The following is a 20,467-nucleotide window of genomic DNA, read 5'->3' as shown; positions in this document are numbered from 1 at the left end:
TGCGGGCTCTCGACGCGACGAGCAGCTGGAGACAGGGCGGTTTTTCGTCTCGCGGCGTTCATTCCCCGGGGATTTCGGTGAGGCTTTTTCCACCCTCTACGTTCCCCGTGTATGGCGGAAATGGAGCATGGCTCTCGCCAATCTGTTCGAGTTAAAGAACAATTAAAAGGCACTCTCGTTTCGTTAATACTTTCGAACGAATGCTGACGGTTCTTCCTATCCGCGCGATCACGACCGGCGCGGTGCGAGGCGGTCTCAGCCGTTCCCCAGAACCCGGCCCTGCGCTTTAAAGGGGTAGGTAACCCTCAACATTTTCGAAAATTCGATTTTGCGATTTTTGCACATTCCGTTAGCCGCATCTGTCTTACATATTTTAAGTGCAACCGGGTCCAGGAATTCCAGAAACTGAAGGAATTACAGCCAAAAATGTAGAGGAGTGCAGCATATTTGGAATACTGTTGGTAATTTGGAGTACCGAAGTATCTAATAAACTAAGTAACGCTATTTAATTTGTAACACCGTAGATAATAGAGGCTAATGACCTGTTAACGAATTACATTTGTGCAAAACTTTTTCAGCAAGTGTTCAACCGTTCCAATCATGGTTGAAAGATGTCGAAACTTTAAAGTTAAACGCTTAATCTACTCATTTGCATGTTCCTTCTACGGTTCCGTGTCAGTTTTGCGATAATTTCGAGAATACGATGTGTGACCGGTAAAAACTGTGTACCTACTTTTTTTTGTGCGTCGTCCCTAAAGAGGTCTCTTAAATGGCCACGCGGTCCACGAAAAGCTCATCGTGGATTTTGCGGGCCCTTTGCATAGCTATTTATTATTATAAAATTTAGAAGTAACATAAATGCGTTTTGCTCTTGGTCTGGCACACTCTTGGCACCCGGCCTCGCAAAGGTTTACGCCAGCCGTACACGCGGTAACTCAGCTCTGACAAACCTGCTGCGATCACTTGGTAGAGGCAGGGCTGTTTCGAATGCCCGACCACGTTGCTGGCCCAACAGCCCAGCGTTCCGTAGTCCATGTCGGACGACGGAGTGTAATTGAGTCTGCTCGAGGTGCCTTCGTTGGTATACTTTGTGGACGGAATATCGGTAAGGTCCCCGCTACTATTGAAGGTCCAATGGAAGGTGACGGAGGTCGGGCTGGCGTCGACCTCGCACACCAAGCTGATGGTCTCGTGTTTCAATGCTCCGTGAACCTCTTCGGGGACGTTCAGCGGCGGCGGTGTCGCGTTCTGATACCTCCAACCGGCGGAGCTTAAGACGTGCTTGCAGACAGGGGCGACTGTAACACAGACGCGATCTCTAGAATGCAATTCGTAATGGGAAAGTGGATGTTGGGAAGCGCGGCGCGAGTTCCTGGCGTTTCGCATTGTTTGCTCGCGCTGCAGCGTTAACTGTAGAAGAAAAACAGACGGGCACGAAGATCGACGTTAAAGCTTCACTGGGAGCGCGTTGCGTGTGCATTAACATCGGGGGGAATAAAAGCCAACGATTACCCGTCCGGCTCATGAAGAGAAATATGCGGGCACAGTTTTATCGCGACGTTCCACCGCTTGGAATATTTTTCCTCTTCTTCATTCCACTGTTACGCTGGCCGACGCGACGCCGTAACAGCGAGAAATATACTTACACATAACCTGGAGGTTCACTACGTTAGAACTGGCGCGGCCCTCGACATTGACGGCCATGCAGGTGTACCTTCCAGCGGATTCTCGAGTTATGCTCTGGAGCACCAGAGAATGGTCCGAGAGCACTATGCCGGCGGTGACGTTGTAATGGAGCTCTTCTTCCTGAATAAACAAAGTGGAAAAGATCCTGCATCAAAGCCTTTCCGGTGGAGATTTGAGCCAGGACTCGCGGGCCTGGCTTCTTCGCAGCGTGGAACCGAATGATACCAGGAGTAGGAGGCATGCGTAGACATGTATAGACGGAGCAGAAGCTGGGACTATCGGCTAGGGGAACGGTAGGCTTGGAGGGGAAAAGGGAGAAGTCAGATACAGGCCCGTCGGGTGAGCTTCGGAAGCATTCGGCACGCAAATCCACTGCGTTACCCGATTTGCCTGTATCGCTCCCCTTACCGCGAATCTTACACCCCCCTCAGCTTACGCTCCGTCTATATATGTCTATGGAGGCATGCGCGGCCGATCCTCCTGGTTCGCCTGACGAGTTCAATTGTATATGTATCGAACCTCGCAGAAAACAGCCCAACATTCCAGTCCTCTGTATTACATTCTTCTTGGTGAAATATCCTCGGAAATAGAAGTCGCCGCGCCGTTTTTCTCGAGGTATGATTCCCGGCGGGTAGAGCGAGCGCGTGTGTGTCGATTTCTCGGACAAAGTGAAGGATCAGATAATCGCGGGATGACGGAGTACAGTTATTACGATGTAATTTCAAACTCGTAGACCTTGATCGCGTCTCTGACACGGTCGTAATCGAGCAGTCTCTTCGTCACCATTACCATTATCGCTATCTCCCCTTCTTCCGCCATCCGTATAGAAGATAGCGGATGAGAATCTTCACTGGCGAAACATTTAAAAAATGACGCAAAGGAGAGGGTTGTCGGAGGGGCCAGAAAGAGGGAAGGGACGTCGGTTTAAGGTTTCTTCCGTATGCCACGCGTAGTTTAAGCTTCTCAGCTACGGTTAGGGGAGGCCGGGGCTAGTTGATACAGGGGCAGGTTGATACAGACGAATTATATCGACACTGTATGTATGTAGCTCCATTTGAACGAGATATGTGAAGCTTTTTGTTCAATTCTTTCCTACGATCCAGCGTACGTATGTGTACCTTGACGTTAACAATCGTTGTTTAACCGTTTTCGTTTATATAGAGAGAAAGTGAATACTTGTGTTCACTTTTCAATCTGTCTTGAGAAGGTATAGAGAATTTTATAACCCGAATTAATGTGGCATCACATTCAGTCGTTTGCAGGTAAAGTAATTACGTTTTGTTATTTTGTTTATATGCTCTGCAGTTTTCTGTGGAGATGTTTGTACATAATGACCTCCTGTGGGGTAAGTTGATACGTTTTTTTTCTGGGGTATGTTCATACAGTGTATCAATTATCTCCGACTACTTTTGATTGAATTTTTTCCTTTTATTTCTAGTGAAATGGTTCGAAATTATATCAAAAAGACAAATCGTGGCGAAACATCGCAAGATATTTTTGAAAATGCGTGTGTCGCAATAGAAACAGACTCAATATCATTATGGCAAAACGCGAAAATATACAATATTGACAAAATGAGTTTCCTAAGATATATTAACAAAAAAACAGAAGGCGCCTTATGTTTAAGTGAGATATTCCAGACATAAAAAAATAATAAAAATGTTTCTCTATGTGTTCAAAAATCTGTTTGGCTTTTAGAATACATCTTCGTTCATTTTTAGTCTATATTGTTGGAAAGGTATTTAGATTAAAATCTTATTTTTCAAATTTATTAGTTATTCATTAAACGGATATTTTACACGTGTATCAACAAGCCCCGGATATTTTACACAATATCAACCTGCCCTGCAGTGGGGTAAATAGATACATTTTGCCTTCGTCCACACAACATTTTTCCATTCATTTTGTATGTATTTTCTGCAGTTCCCGCTTACTATATATTAAAGAGGAAGGACCAAAGTATATTTTCGCATATTTGTTATTAAGTCATTAATTCAAACAAAAATGAAAAAAAAAGTGACAACTGGATAACGCATCAATTAGCCCCGGTCTCCCCTACGGGCTAAAGTAAAAAGTTAACCCTGTATTCGGAGCATTTCCTGCGCTCTGTCCAGTCGTAAAGATTTAAAATTTAGCCCTTGGTGAAAAGAGGCCGTCTAAATACGCGCGAAGTTTAGCCACCGAAGCTTTCGATGACGATACGTGTCTCGGCTGTGGAAACGACTTTGTACTACTCAGTTGCGCTGCGCGATTTCTTTCGTTTCGATGAACACCCGAGAGCCGGGGAGATGGCGGAACCTCTTCAATGGAGATTCGCAACGGCAAAGGCGGAAGAAAAAGTTTACGAGCATCGTTTTTGCCCTTTAGAAGGAAGAAATTGGTTCTCGCGCAGCTCGATTTTCTTCGGCTTGACCGAAGACATCGTTTGCGCCGAGGAAACTTCTCCTGCCACTGGTTCCAAGGGCTTGGGACCAAGGGGAAGTTATGAACGATCCTCGCGGCTCGAACGCTATCTTCCGCCTTCCTTTTCATTCTCCGTCTGCTCGTTATTCTCGCGCATATACAGCTACGCATCAGTGTCAGGCTGCCGCGTAGGTGTGCATATTCGCCGTTACACTAATTTCTGGCCACCGGCTTACAAATATACACCCTTGCGCGGGTGTACGTACAGCCGTCACGTCGCCGTGTTCAGCCAGCGCCGCGCGTATTCTCGCGGCTGCTCGTCCTCCACGCTCCTTCCAGTCTCCGTCTGCACACGGGCAATATTATAATTTCCTCGTAACTTTCCGACAAAGGCTTTGCAAGCAGATTGCGGCCCAAGGCGTGTCGCGCGAAATGGAGACCGCGGATGGATGTACATCTCGGAAACTCGATTATTTCTGCAGATTCGGGAATTCCATATTCCCGCGCATGTCTCCGGGGCGAGTAGACTATGTACTTGAATATTTCACTGGGCCGGGGTTAAAACCGTCAGTTGTTCATGATTTTCCTCTGCCATCCAGGGGCGGCTTTACACCAGCTTTCGCTCTCGCACATTGTCACGCGCATTTCATGGGATGGCTCTTCTTAATTCTCTGAATTTTGTCTCCGTGCTGCTGTTGCCCTCAGATTTCGCTCGCGTTTAGTAGAAACGGATAAAATCGAAGGGGACAGGGATAGGGGAGGCCACGGAGCCGGTGGCTTTGTCGGATACACGTGTGCTACCCTGCTTGCTTTACGCGCGCAAGGAGCGCTGTGTGTGTGTTTCATTCGGTTTCGAGGAGTTTCGGGTAACTTGTACGTGATAATTGTACGGCGCAGGAATATGCCTCCAGCGACGCGAAGCTATCTCGAATTGGATAGCGGTATGTCTTTGTTCGCGTTGTCGGCTGTTATTATTATTGCTATTAACATTAATTGCTCGGTTCAAAACACGGATGTATCAGATACACCACTTTCCATTCTTCCCACGTAGCAACCGATACGCTTCATTTACGAACAAGTAACACAAATGTTACCGCTGAAACACATAGCTTCCTTGTTCGCTCTGCGAACATGCACCCTGTGCGTTCATTCGAGGGATTTCCATTATTTAGTGGCCAGGATGAATGGAAAGCCTATAGAATTGTTAAAATATTTCGTTTCAGGAGTATACATTTGAAGAGATATACAGTAGCGGACAAAAAGAATTATCAATTTTTCGAACCACCCTACTCTGTTACTTTTTTAATATCAACTTAAAATTGCAGTAGGGTAGACCAACCAGTAATTGACCGCATACCAGTGAATGAACATTAGGCAAAGAAATGTCAATTATAAGTTGAAACATCATTATATGTTTATGAATGAAGTGTAGTTGCACTTTTAATATCCTATATTTTTAGTTACGCGTATTAAGCAAACATTAATAAATACAATTCTTATTAAAAGTATGCGGTTATTTACTGGGCTTCTACACGTTTTGTAGTTTATAATTGTTTTTTTTTAAATTACGATAAGAATAAATAATTATTTTTATAGAAATGTCAAGAAAAATAAATTTAAATGCAATTTCAACAGTTGTTTTGTTGTTATACATAAATATATTCAAGTATTAATCTCAAAGGTCCATAGATTCAACAATTCGGTAATTCGCTGGTTGGTTTACCCTGTGTGCCTAATATACATATCTTGAAAGAGAATTAAAGGCTGTATAAAACCCAGCTACAGTTAAATTTATTTAACTAACAAACAAAAACCTTACGTAACCTTAACAACACATTTTTAAAGCCAACAAAAAGTTCCCACGTTTGAACATTAATAAAAAAAATCTAATATTTTGTGGGGGCACCTTTTGCTTTTGGCACAACCTAAAAAGTTACTAAACGTGGTAACTTCTTTGTCCCCAAAATTGAGTTACCCCGTTCAATGTCATATAACACTTCTGTTTGTCAGTTAAATAAATTCAACCTTAACTGGGTTTTATACAGATTTAAATTCTCCATCAGAATATGCATATTAAAACATACCACAGTCCCAAATGTATGCTAAAAAAAAAAAAAAAAAAAAAAGAACAAATCGAAAAAGTGGTAACTTTTTTGTCCGCTAGTGTAGATGGAAAAGCTGCACGATGTAAAAAATTCTTATTCACTGGATTATGCGCGAAGCATAAGCAGGCTCTCTTCATTCCCAATTTCCCCTCGTACGGATGCTCCATTGCGGAATTTTTACAGAATTGAAGGGTCCTTGTAGAAACCACTGTAAAGGCCAAGAATCCAATTTTTCAGGGGGAAGAAGAAAACTTCTTTGACTTTAAATAATCTACGGGTTTGTTTCGATTGCTAAATACGCTTAAGTATACGATAACCCAAACACATCACAAAATTTTCTATTCTTTGCATCAATATAGTCCAAATTCATGACAAAAAGAATTGTACTCGTAGAACACCCTGCATGTGTCAATTATTGCTGACTAATTTACAAAGCGCTACAGTACAGTATTAGAAAAATTTTTTTTGGCACTTACCATGTTTTCTACAAGTGTCTCTCAAATTGTAGAACGATGGTGGGAAGACTGTGACTTGTGACGTTGTCATTGAAATATTCATCCTTTCGAAAAGTAACTAGTGAAAGTAACCAGTGGCTGGTTTGGGATTAAGAAACAGCTGAGATATGTTTACGGTGGAAAAAGCGCGCAACTACCTTTCCGAGGGTGGAAAATAAACGCAGAACGAGGTCGTGACGGTTGCACGCATAATTACACTGAACGTGTACGTAACATATCTGTAGCACGATGATACGGGCGTCATCCGCGAGCGTGTAGGTAAATCCGCGGAAGAGCTGCCTTGATGTAACGCGTCCGGCGGGTTTAGTTTCGACCACATGTCACAGCGTGGGGTTATCTGCTGTTGAATATGTCACTGGGTAGCACGCACGCCGTGCGTGACGTTCAGCCGTGCCCGTTTTTCTCCTCTTTTAATTTGCGCACGAAACGATACCTCGGAACAGATCCACGTCGTGCGTTTACACGTGTAAATCGGGTTCGCTGCTCCGATAATAACAGCGCAGTTGGTACGCACTCGGCTTTCGCACAACTGACCATCGCGCCCTTTATTGTTTAAATAATTTTAATCGCTCTACGCGCGAACTGCTTGCTACAGCGTGCAGCTGGTGCAGCTCGTTAAATGTTCAGCGTAATACCCTTGCCGATTTCAAAAGCAGAACGAATCTATTTCCTTTTGGGGGGTTGCGCCGTTAATTCGTACGAACGGCTAACAAAACCGTGTCATTTTTTTAATCACATACGGCGGATTTTCCGCGAACATTTTCGCGAGCACGCCGAAGCTCGGACGACGTACGTTCCAGGTGAACGGTGAACACGTTTCATTCGTTCGGCGGGAAATTTCATCGCGCGGACGTTTTTACGCGAACATTTTTACGGATTGGTAAACCGGCTCTGCCCGGTGATTCGTGGGCAATTTATTGGTTTGGTTTTCGGAGTGCGCGAAGTGGAGGGACACCGAATGGACGGGAAGTGACAACGGGGGCTCGTAAATTTACGATAATTTCGACAGAATGCACACGAACGCGCTGGTGCACCGATGCACCGGCGCGCGAGCGCGCAAAGTCCGAACGCTGCGAGACATTTAGAATTATCCCTCCTTTTTCCTCCGCGGCCCACCCCCCGCTTCCCTCCCGCCCCGATGGAAACTCTTTCCCCGAGACTTTTAAACTCTGTTACTTATTCGTCGAATTTCTCCCCGACTTTTTTCATTCACCCAGCAGTGAATCATACTCCCCGGCAAGGTAGGGCGTCCTATTATTAAAACTTTTTCCCTCCCCCTCCCTTATATCCGATTTCACGAACTTTCGATTATCCGGGTTCATTTGATCGTAATTCTTGCCATTAGCGCGCGAGCGTTAATTAAGAATCGCGTGCGTCGCCGAGCTTAAAATCCATCGCCGGGAGAACAGATTACCCGTGTTTCAGCGCTTCCAGCGTAAGCGTACAGCTAAGGGAGGAGCAGCGCCGGTGGAAAAAGGGGGCAGCGCGACATGAAATATGAAATTGCGATCTTTTTGCTACCAAACTTCACTCGTTTTTCCCGTGCTCGCATCTGTCAAGATTAATAATTTGAAGAATCCTTTTGGGTATTCCCGGGCGGCCGCGCTGCAGCGTCCCTGCCGATGGTGAAGAAAAATTTTCAACTTCCTGCTACGTATGGTTCTTGCGAGGTAACTTGCTTGGCAAAAAAATCACCGACGCTCGCTGCCGGAAAGGATGAATGAGAAGCCGTTTTGTCCGCGTCGGGGAGCTTCCTGCTCCCCTTCGCGAGCTTTCCGAAGGGTTGAAAAGAAAAGTCAATTTGGCTATCCGGTGATCCTGGCTGGGCTCTTGCACTGTGCCAGTGTTAGGTCACTCGACGCGAATAACTTTCTGTAAATGATTAATGAAGCGTACAGCGGGTTATGAAAAGGAAGGGGGGGGGGGGGGGGAAAGAGCTGTTCTACCGGCGCTTTATAAACACCTCGACATGGCGCGCTGTCCTCCTCGTTATTTACGGATCGACCTAATACGGTGAAAGATATCCGTTTCCGGCAAACGTTCTCGCTTCGCGGAGGGTGGCGGGAGGGAGGGAGAAGAATCTGAGAATACTTTGTACCGGGCTCTGACAGGGATTAACGCGACTTGCCGATGGGACACAGTTTCTCTATTTAGCCTCGTTCCGCGTGGTTGTCGATATCGCTGGTCGCGCACGAGCCGGCGTCGCAAGCTCAAAAGGTCGTCGCGAGGGAAACGGGGGCGAAGGGGGGAGAGGGAGAAGCAGAGCAGCAGAACGCTCCTAGGATTTCGTCGACCCCTTGGGAGAGAGCTTCGACCCGGCGGAGAAAATGATGGAAAGCATAATCCCCCTTAAGAGGCTTAACTCGACGATCCTCGAGTGACCGAAGATAACGCGCGAGCTTTCCAGGTGCGAGCCACCAGTTTTTTTCAGGATATTTTTCGCGAGGGAAGACAAAAAGGACGAGGCTGGCAGCGCAACCGTCGTTTTCTTGCGGCCTTGTTTCCTCGTGGCACATTACTCACGCTTTAGCCCGCCACGTCGCGTCGCCGTCGGTCGGAATTTACGCTCGACTCCGTATGCAAACGAGAAGCAACCTGACCGATGTCTCTTCGAAGGCCGAGGCGGCTCTTCTTTCGTCCCCGGTTGTAGCACGACTTTCGGCCTTTTCTCCGGGCTTTATTCCGCGACGAAATTATTACGCCGGGTTTACGCTCTTGTACCTTTCTTTTTTTTTTTACGGCCACGCAATAAAGCGAACTCGGGGGCAGCGGAGCTTGTCTGGGTACGTCGTTTAATTTCGCACCCCCCCGTCGATTCATCGAGGAGCGTTTTTACGATTTCACGTTCCCATGCTCTTTTCCCTGCTCTCATTCCGCGCGCTAGGGGTCCACGCGCAACGGAGGCACTGGATAAGGTGTTTCGCGACTGTTTTAGCTTCTCGAGAGCTCCGCAGTTTCCTTGCTCCGTTGCCGCGCTGGTAGCGAGCGCGATGACGAGCGAACAGAACCGTCCGCTGTCGGTTTGACGTACCTCGTGAAACCATGTCAGTTTGTAGGCCCTAGGGTTCGCCCTAACGTTGCACTCGAAGTAAACGTCGTCGCCCTCCTTGATGTTCCTTGGATTCAGCGACGAGCCCATCTTCAGGGTGACGAGAGGGGCAACTGAAAAAAAAGGAGCGCAAATGTTAGAGCAGGGTGAAATCAATTCGTAGCTCGTTGCAGGCTGCCATTCGCCGGAACAGCAACGGTAACCGTGGCAGCTGGCAATATATATCCGCGCGTTGGTGATTTATGAATCGAGAGCTCATCGAAACCGTTGCACAATAATGCCCATATATTAGCCAGGCCGGTTTAATAAAATTTGCATTCCCGCTCGGCTGAAACGCGAATCAGCGAACGCGGAATCGAACGGGCTTGCGGGCAGGGAGCGATCGAAAAGCGAAACTATTCTACAGCGGCTTTCAGTAGGAACGTGTGCTCGCGTTAAAAAGCAAGACGGTTTCAGTTCGCTGTCGAGACCTGTGCACGCGGAATATCTGCGCGAACAGGCTGCACTGCACTTCAAATATTTTCCTTCGATTTGCTACCGCTTCAGCCCCGGTCTCGCCGACGTCTGCAGACGCGGCGAATTATTTTTCTTCCGGAAGAAACATCACTGCCGAAAGGGTAACCTTTAATTATCGCCGAGATGCTCGCCGGGCAAATGTTTCTTCAGGGGCGGCGTGTTATTCGACGGAGCAGACGGGAGCGATCTGAATGCCGAGTAGAAGGGGAGAGATCGCGAGATATAGAAAAGAAGCTTTCAAATTGACTCTAACGTAAATTTTAACAACTCTAAAATTTAACTTCTCCGGTCTGTACCGTCAAGGACCCAGTTCCCGATCAGAACCCGATTCCTGATCAGTTTAGGAAAATAAACCAAATACTAAGCTTATTCTGATACAAATTTATTCTAACAAATTACTAAATAATTAAGTATTTTGAAATTTATACGCAAAATTTGATAGCTCATAGTAAAACGTGCGAAGGTGATCAGAAACTGCTCCCTTTGCGTTTATCACTTTCAAAGTTAAATTATAAAATAATTATTATTATGTGCGCACTTTTTTAAATACCAAATTAAAGATAAAACATAGATTTACTGAAATAACAAAAAATCTTTTAAATTTGATTAAGTTTTCCCTTTACACGTTTAAAAACCCGCGGTAGTTACTCTCAGGCGATCAGGAACTGGGTCCTTGACGGTGTAGGTTTCTACTTGGACCATGAATCGCGAGAGGGGCGATGCGTCTTGCATCTTGCCCAGCGGATCGGCCGTGAAATAAATTAGCAAGAGGCCGCGGTATAAGCGCGTGCATGTGACAAAGCACAGTACGCACCCGAGTGCCGTAACTCCAGCGGCACGTTCGAATTCACGGAATACGTGCAGCTGCATACAACCGGGACACCCTCTGTCACGTGTACAATCGCGCGTTTAAACTTGGGGCTAATCTAGCCTCGTGTCGATGCATTCCCCTGGAAAATCGTCGCCGCACTCCTTACGTCGTGCAAGGAAGCGTTTCGCCAGATGCAATCAGTAGTATAAACCGATGATCATCAGCCAAGCATTGGGGGAAACAGATTTTCCACAGACAAAGCTGTCGATGTGCCTATACCTGCCGTAGTTTGCACAAAGGGGCAGGCCCTTTGAGCATCGTTAGTTCGCGTGCCGCGTTTATAATCGGATTAAAGTTTGCAGCATTTTCGAGCGCGGGGTTCTATTATGAATGAAAGCTGGAACGACCAGTCGGCTGGCGCTGTGTGTCCAGCAAACAGCCGAAGTGTTGCTGCGCACGGTGTGGAACACGGGGGCAGCAGGCGTCTGTGTGCAACGTCGTAATAAATGGTGCACGTCGAATCTGCGTATCCGGTAGCGGGCAGCGTTTACGTTGCAGGCTATCGACGTCCCGAAGTGCACGTGGCGCGTTCAATTATACGCTGACGGCCAGGTCTCGGGTTAATTTTCATTATGCGCTCGCCTTTTACGAAAATCTCCGCGCGGCCCTGCGCGAACAAGCGAACGTCCTCGTTTACCGGCGCGGGGCCCAGGGTGCAAAAAATCGCCCCTACGAGTTTCCTTCCTTGTCCTTTAATAACACGCGCAATTAAAGAACAAACGAGGCGAGCCCGGAGCTTTCCGCTTCCGTGGCCATCTCGAGTCGACGAGCGGCCCGCGCGCTCGCGATGCCACACCGATGCCGCGCAAGCTTTGCGACGGGACCGTTAATAAACGTATGTAAAATGTTGAAATCGACGGAATTAACGCTGTGGATTTTTACGTGCGATTGAATATAACGGGCAAGTGATTACTGTGCATCGCACAGTCAAGCTAGCATTCTGCACTCCGCTGGTTATTAACGCACCTCGCAACGTTATCCGCTCCGAATACAAAGGACTGAACATTATTACCGCGTACTGACGAAAGCTTTTCGCCGGGCGTGTATTCGATAAACCGTGAATGCTTTTGGGAATTCCAAATCCGCAATATCGTCTCGCGTAGCTGCGGACAATTTTTTTTTCACAATAATGCACGCGTCTGCGTAACACGGTTTTTACCTTGCGAAACTAAAATCCATCGGTGTTGGTAGCCCGATGCTCCTGTCGAAGGTTTGGCCGCGTTGATTTTAGCCACGCGCATTATCTCATTGTTTCTTGCCGCGTCAAATGGATACGGGGCAGCGTCAGGGAGCTTTTGTGTAACAAATGCAGCGCAAAACTGAAGTCAAGTTATCGGAACAAAAATATTTCGCGCGTTAGTTCCGGCAGCGCTGCATTAAAGGGAGCCAAACGTAGCGCGCGCTATTGTTATTCGCGCACCATTCTATCGCAATACCGAGCGAAACGGCGAGTACGTCAATGTTACTCCAGGATGTAACAAAGATTCTTATATTTCCCCGAACGTAGTTCGTAGGTACGCTGGACTTTATTTCGAATTCGTTTCAATATTTGCCTCGCTGCTCCTCCCTGTTACTCGTAAAAGAATTTATCATTCGTCCAAGTACCTACAGTGACTCGCATTAATATTCGGACACTTTTTAAAATCGCGTAACTTTTTTGGAATTGGTCCAAACAACTTGAGTTTTTTTGAGAAGCTAGAAGGATTAGTTTTCTAAATGACGTATTTGGTCGTTTTGAAAAAAAATGTATTTGGTCGGAATAGCGAAAAGAATAGTAAAGGTCGATTTTTAAAGATTAAACGTTTGTAGCTCGGACCAACGTTAACCGATTTTGATGAAATTTTAGGCACGTATACAACTTACTGCAATCTACAAACGGTTTTTTTTTTAATTTTCATTACAAGCTCACAAAAAAAAGTTTAAAAATCGACCTTTACTATTCTTTTCGCTATACCAACCAAATACATTTTTTTTCAAAACGACGAAACGCGTCAGTTAGCAAACTAATCCTTCCAGCTTCTCAAAAAAACTCAAGTTATTTGGACCAATTCTAAAAAAGTTATGCGATTTTAAATAGTGTCCGAATATTAATGCGAGTCACTGTACTCCTTGCTTCACGATTTTCATTGAAATCTAAAGGTCTGTCCGGTCGACCGACGGTTTGCGGCAGGACTCACGATTACGATGTTGACTAAAGATCGTTCACGTGGATGTCGATGTCCGGTTGCGAGTAAATGCTTGGCGCAAAGAAGAATGGAAACTTTATGAATAAGACGCCGGGTTACACCGTGAGATATCGCGGGACTTTAACCTATTTTCGCGTCGCGTCGGTTTCTTTTCGGCTCGGCCATTATTTGTCGACGCAGCGGCGTCGATGTGGACGGTCGATGACGAAACTGTTATAGATACCGGAAGAGCAGGGTCGAGCCGCGCTAGAGCTGAAGGAAACGATCGATAGAGGCAGCGGGTGGAGAACAAAGCCGTTCGCTGCGATCTTTTTTTTTTATATTTCCTTCGCTATTTCACGCTCGGAAGCTCCTATTTTTACATCTCATTATGGCTCCAATTTCGAAGCCGATGATATCGCGATGCGGATCCCGTTAATTAATCCATTCTGCCTGCCCGTAGCCAAGTGGATGTAATTGCTGCCGCGAGAATGTGCAGCATCAGTTGAAGCTCGATCCCTACCGAAGGTTCTGCCCTCGATTTCGAATATTATCGAAATTCTGGATAGGTTTGACGCCGGGGGATCTGCAGCGCCCTATGATTCTCTCGATATCGTTGGACTTTACAGGCTGGATATCGGAGATCCGCGATAGAGAGCAATGGCGACGCTTTATTGCAAACGATCGCCACAAGGAGGAGCTTGGCAGCCGAAGTGTAGCATTACTCGTTCTAACACCGTGTAGAAGATCGCAGAGGTTCCTGTCGGGCGAATCCAATTCGTCAAAGCCGCTGCCAGAGAGATGCTTTCCATAAAGAGGGTGCGCAAAAGAAACTCGAAGGGGGGAGCGATCGAAGGCTAGGGAAAGAGAAGGGAATGTGCGAGAGTAGGAAAGATACGTGCGAGGAAAATAAGATCTAGACTGCCGAACGGCGTGGGCGGCTCGATCCGTGGAACTACAGTAGACGGAATTGCTGCACGCAGGTAACGTACACGTATACACGCCGAGGCGAAAGTTTCGAGCGGGGTGAGTGCATATGGAGCAGCTTTCAATATTCGCGGCTGGCACAGTTTTGCTCTCGTGCCTCTCGAAACATAAACAACGAGCCGAGTGTCATCACGGGAGGCTCGAAGAGGCGTTTGGGGTGTGCGCTGGCTGAGAGAAGCTTAGAAGCAATTCATGCGATATGTTGTTCTATAAAGTTTCCTGGATGTTATAATCGTAGTAGTTACTAACTGCACGCGCACTCGACTGTACCTCCTATTTGCCTCGGTGTCAGATGTTTCTTTCGCGCGGAAAGTGGAGAGCGTTAGAAGCGCGACAGACACCTCGCGCGCCGAGTATTACCGGCAATATCACGGGCGCGGACGGGAAGAAGAATCGGCCGATGGAGCGGAAGGAGGGAAATAGAGAGAGAAAAAAAGGAAATCGGAAGGGGATGCACGAACGAAGAGGTCTGGAACAATCGGCCTGTATGAGGGGCCACTTGGCGATATGAATTCTGCAGAGTGCGCCGATGGATCGGCTCGATATCGCCCTGCGGAATTCTCCTGGTCGCCGGGTTGTCTCGTCGCGCGATGAACCCGATTGATATCGGCTACCCGGTGCGCTTCGTGAAATTTTTCGAAAAGGCTGCTGGATGGGACACGCGCTATCCGATCGGGGACGGATACGTGTCTCCGCGCGTCGCGCACCGGACGGATTACGTGTCCTGCAGATCCACCGGATTCCAGCCCTGATCATTGGGGAACACCGGGAGAGCAGGGATCGGAGATTCTATTCGGCTGATAACCAAGTGATCTTGCGCGTCCAAAGGGATTTAATATCGGAAGAATTCTTTGCGCGTACGGACAGCTGGACAGCCACTTACAAATGAATTAGAACGTCTTGCAGCCCCTCCGCGACGAGGATATCCGTGGAAGAATCAGCGCGTAAGGCACGGGACATTCCATTCAATCGGATGAAATCCGCGCCGCTTTCGACAATGAAAGAGGAGCCCTGTTTCTCTTGGCAAGACTCCGTCCCGTCGCGAAGGATTACGTGTCTGCCGAATCGAAGGATTACAGGTCATCCCGGAGGAAGTATTAAGGCGCGGTTGAATGGAGAACGCCGAACGAAGAAGCCTCGCCGGTTTCAAGACTCCTCCGACAATTCCCTGCAAAAGGGAAAATCAGACACCGTCCCTTCTCTGTAATGGAACGACCATCATCCTGTCGCGATTCTGTGCTCCGTCACTTTGCTAATTGGACCCACGAATTTCTCGGTCGGAGATCCCGAGTTTCCGCGTGCGGCGCGGTTATAAATGAAGTCGCCTGCGTTCTGGCTTTCGGTTATTCCCGCGAAGCATGGCGTTCATTACAACCGTAAGTTTCGCCATTCGAAATGATATCCAGTGTCTGGCTGATGTTTCGCGCTCGTCACGGGCCATCAGTTATCCCCTTAGCCGGAACGCCCGGAACCACCGAAACTCTTGGAACGCTGCGGAACGTAAGGAATTAGTCAGGGCTCTTCGTAGCGGCGCGCGGCACCGAAGAGTTTCGGGATTCCCGAGCTTCGAATTCCTCCGGGCAAACTTATTTTAATAGCGGCGCCGCGTCCGTTTGTGCGGTGCGGACGAGACGCGGCGGAAAGAATCGAAGGGAAACGTTGCCGTCTGCAATATCGATACCACGAGATTCTAATTAAATCGAGATCCCCCGATGTAGGACGGGGAAACGAGGGCCGTTAATGCCCAGGGATATCGCGAAATTGACAGAGAATTTAGAGTTGGACCGGGGGTGAACGATGAAGCTTAACGATTCGGGGAACGCGAAATTTCCTTGGCGGTATTTCGCAGGTATCGAATCGTCAGATAGCGGCGGGATCCGAAACGAAGCCATTTAGCTGCGCGAATAATGGTAGTCGATAATGGCTTTTCAAGGTACGAAGACAATGCCACGATTTATCGTTCGTGGGCGACATTCTCGTCCCCTCGGCGACGTCACCCTGCAATTCTGATTTACTTTCTTTTGAATGGTCTTCGAGTTAAACAGCGAGCATGTAAAACGATCGCGACCGTTTCAACTGGCAAAGGCTTTTCGACCTGTGATTTTTGAAATTGTACGCGGCTAACAGGGGGAGGACACCATGTGGTAGACACCGATTTCGATGAGCCTTGGCACGACGGATCTGTGTCGAAAATAAGTAAACAGGTGTCCGAGCGTTTCTGCCAATGGAGCTTAATAATAGAGATATTTACATGGAAGTGTAGCAGTTACGTCTTGGTTACCACGTTCTTTCTCTTCGGTACTTTTCTTTCCGTATGTTTCTAAATCTCACTTTTCTAAATTCTCTTGCTGTTTACAACTTCCTTCCTATTCTTTGTTCAGTTCGTTTCCCGAGGGTTTCGTCTGGGCCTGGCGTTCGTTGAGAACATGTGGCGACCAGGTCCGCGCGAGCCGAGCGAAGTCGCTTCTCGAGTAGCTTTCTCTTTTACCTTCATCTCAGTTTTTCTTCAGTTTCCTGTCTTTATCTTTTTCTATTTCCTTCCTTCACCTTTTCTACCCCTGGTCAAGGGTACGGTTGGTGAAGAGAGGGCAGTTGGATCTAGGCAGTTCCTGCGTGAACACTCCCACGTCTACACGCGAGTCATTTAGCAAAATTGTCGTTTTTCTTTTGTAAAAAATAAATTGAGTGTTTGGTAAGTCGGAGTCGACATTATTTCCTCTTAAATTTTCTCTTGCTCCGTGATTAGGCATAAACAGGCGGACTGTTATATGTATTATTAGTAGTATTTAAAAAGTTTATGTTATGTTTTTGTTATCTATTATTATCTCATCTTAATTTATCTTTGTTATTTTATTTTATATTATATTATTTTATTTTATTTTATGTTATTATTTTATATATATATTTTTTATTTCTTTCTCTTATTTTTATCTTTCTATGTAGTAATGGTAATAATTTTGTATCTCTGTACACTAAAGGATTTCCCGTTAATAATAATAATAATAACAATAATTATTTCACCACATACCACCTCAGAAGTTATTTATAGTGGCCGTGGGGTTTTAATGGGTAAAAATCCCACAGTACTCTGGCGCCCCCGGGGGATTCCCCTCTGAAGGAGTCGGAGTGAGTGCCTTTTGAAGTTTTCTCCAAGTTAAAAAAAAAAATTATAAAAAAAATAATCTATAAAAAAAATTTATGAAGTTTTTTTTAACGCGGAGACATCTTCAAAAGGCACCCCGAAGCCTCCAGAAGGGAATCTCCCGCGGGCGCCAGTGTAGTGTGGGATTTTTACCCACTAACACCCCACGGCCACTATGAAATTTTGAATAATTTACTTATAAATATCTCTATTATTAAGGCCAATTGGCAGAAACGCTCGGACACCTATTTACTTATTTTCGACATAGATCCATCCTGCCAAGGCTCATAGAAATCGGTCTCCTCCCCTTGTAAGTGAACAGGTCCGAGTAGAATGATGGGACAGCGCGTTTCGTTGGTACCGTCGTCGTTGAGATATACCGTACAGACGCATTTAAGGGTTACGAGCACCGAGTTAATTTTAGGGATGATAACGAAGCTGCCTCAACGACGCTAATAGTCATTCCATGAGCAACGAGCCAGCCATAGAGCGGCAGGGCGAAATAATAGTGGAAAGGTGCATGCCGTTCGGCAGTAGTTATCCGAGGCAATGATCGGGCGCCTTGGAAGGAGCGGAAACTCCGAATACCCGTCGACTACTTAAGTACGTTAATGAACGAGGACTCAGCGAGGCTCTTAAGGGCTGCATTCTGAAAATTGAAGCACCGGGGGGAGATTGGGGCCGGGAAAATATTTCGGGGAAAATAGGATTGCTTGGTTCCTCGCCGACGATCGATCCGCGTAATCGTGTGTATACGAGCCGATTCTGCTCGACGAATATCGACGGTCTCGTTAAACCTGCTTCTGCTTTGTTCCCCGAAAACTTGCGCACCAGGCGTAGTAAGTTCTTGCCTGTCAGGTGGATTATCCGGTCGAGCTACTTCGGCTGTGCTCCTGACGCTGTTGTTCGTAAATCACCGGATTCGTAGGTATTCGTAAATTGGCCACTCGACCGCAATATCGATACTACGAAGTCGTGGTGCGCGCCACGGGCGTAGCTTGGACCGCGAAATTGGCAAGCCCTTGTATCAGGCTCCCGGACCCGGGGACCCAGGCAACCGTCGCGCCGCGGCGCAGATAACGATTCGAGAGACATCGTTTACGGTTCGCGCATTAATTAATCACGATCGGCCCGCGCGGCCCAACTTCCTCCACCGACCTACTCGAAACTTGTCGTCAAGTCAGCCGTCATTACCGATGTCTGCCCGCTGGCGCGCGGTCGATACCTAGCCGTCCCTCCGCAGACCAGCGCGAAAGCTAGTCGACTTGCCCCGCAATTATACCTATCGCTGCCAGATTTTCAATCCGCGCCACAATCGCGTTTCGGTTTTATCGGTTATCACTAATCCGGCTGCAGCGCCGCGCCGATATAAATGTCGCGTGCACGGAACACGCGTTCCCGATCCGCGATTCCGAATATAATTTGTCAGATTTTCCAGTTTTTTCTTTTTGTCATCGCGTAAAATTTCAGCGAAAATTCGGCTCTCTGCGAGGGGAAGCGCGAAATAAATTCGGGCCGACCGTTTCGCCCGTGGGAGAACGTGTTCCGGACACTGCTCCGCGGTGATATTATCAGCCACCGTTGCTGGGGGGTGCAGTCTCTTTTGAGAAGACCGAGGGCGCTGCGAGTAAACGTTACGCGCAAAAAACCGAGTTGCAGGGGAGCTGCTAAGATTGCAGCGTGAAGTTCAAAAGCTGTTCGGACGTTCTTATTACTTGTAGAATAGTATATCGGATGCCTCGTAAAAGCCTCGTAAAGTTACTTGCCGACGAGAGAATTTCCGTGATTGCACCACCTGTCGAGTTCCCTTGCTCCCCGGGAAACATCTAGCCGGACGCCGCGACGCTGGCTGAGTTTTATGTTTCTTACGGGATTCATTAGCGCTTAAGATTTATTAAAGCGCCGCTATCGTTGCACTCATCCTCGCCAGTTGTGTTTCGTAACCTGCCCTGCGACACGCTTCCAGTCTCTCGAGCTGGATTTCCCCTCGAGTTTCTCCCGTTTAAGGTGGACGAGCAATTAAACGGGCTGCCGCGCAAGGACCGTCCTGTGTACGTTACTCGGGGGTGGAAATCAGTACGCGGAATCGGACGCGGGGAGCTCCGCAAAAAACTTGCGACGTGGCTCGAAAACACGTTGAGTAAATAATTCGATGAGCGTCAAAGCGACGAAGGCTGTCTCGCTTTGCGGCTGGCAACAGCGTCGACGTCCGATGATGGAGGCGAATGGTAGTGCGTGATAAAGGATGGGAGCGGAGGAGGGATGGAGGTGGATGGCCGTGGGTATGGCACCGCCTCGCCCCGCATCGAAAGCATCGATCGGCGAGCTTCCGTAAAAGCATCCGCTGGATGAAAAAAACGGGGAAGACTGCGACTTCCATAAACAAAAGTGCGAGACACACTGCCACGATGTAGGAGAACACTCGTGTTTTAACTAAGTAGCAAAGTCTAGTTTAAAATATCAAATGCGCTTTAGATTTCAGAGGAGAAGGGGAGAGATGGGTCAGCGAGTGAGAGAATTATGATTTAGGCAGGTTGAAAGTCGGAATTTAATCTCAAGCGCCTTTTGGCGTTCATCCGGGACTTATTTAGGGGAAACTCGGACAGAACCGGGTACCTGGGTGAAACCGGGACGAGCTTCTATTTATTAAACTGCTTTAAATTTTCCCGCGTCGTTGCAGCGACATAGTATTGTCGCGATGTGCATTATTTCGTACAACAAAAGATGATCGTGTTTCTTTTTGTGTTTTTATTATTATTATTATTAATAATAATTACGCGGGAAATCCCCACGATTTACAAATCATACAAATAAAGCCAGGTATTAATTACAGAGTCTGTACAATAAATTAGCCAGAAAGTAGCTAAAAAAGCTAATAAAACTAAGCTTATAGGATAAGTAAAATACTAAGTACTAAGTAAAACCGTGAAAACGGATCATACTTTAAATCGTTATTTTTTGTATTTGTTCTTCTATTAAAAAAATTGGATGTTTACTATTATTTAATAAAAGAGTTTATTCTAATGAA

At 46.9% G+C, this 20,467-nt stretch overlaps 1 protein-coding gene across 2 annotated transcripts in view; it reads right to left on the bottom strand.

The window, feature by feature from the left end:
* The window catches only part of LOC143368482 (uncharacterized), a 328,678-nt gene that overhangs the window by 4,715 nt on the left and 303,496 nt on the right, over positions 1-20,467 (bottom strand). For both annotated transcript variants that reach the window (XM_076811250.1, XM_076811251.1), the window contains exons 15-17: positions 9,741-9,871; positions 1,647-1,806; positions 951-1,298 (exon numbers count right to left, since the gene is read on the bottom strand). In XM_076811250.1, coding sequence (XP_076667365.1) covers positions 951-1,298; positions 1,647-1,806; positions 9,741-9,871 — 639 coding nt within the window. The remainder of the gene's footprint in view (positions 1-950; positions 1,299-1,646; positions 1,807-9,740; positions 9,872-20,467) is intronic.

This window comes from Andrena cerasifolii, chromosome 4, assembly GCF_050908995.1.
Source record: "Andrena cerasifolii isolate SP2316 chromosome 4, iyAndCera1_principal, whole genome shotgun sequence".
Taxonomy (NCBI): Eukaryota; Metazoa; Arthropoda; class Insecta; order Hymenoptera; family Andrenidae; genus Andrena; species Andrena cerasifolii.
The sequence above is the reverse complement of the archived record's forward strand: the minus strand, read 5'-3'. Positions and strand labels throughout refer to the sequence as shown.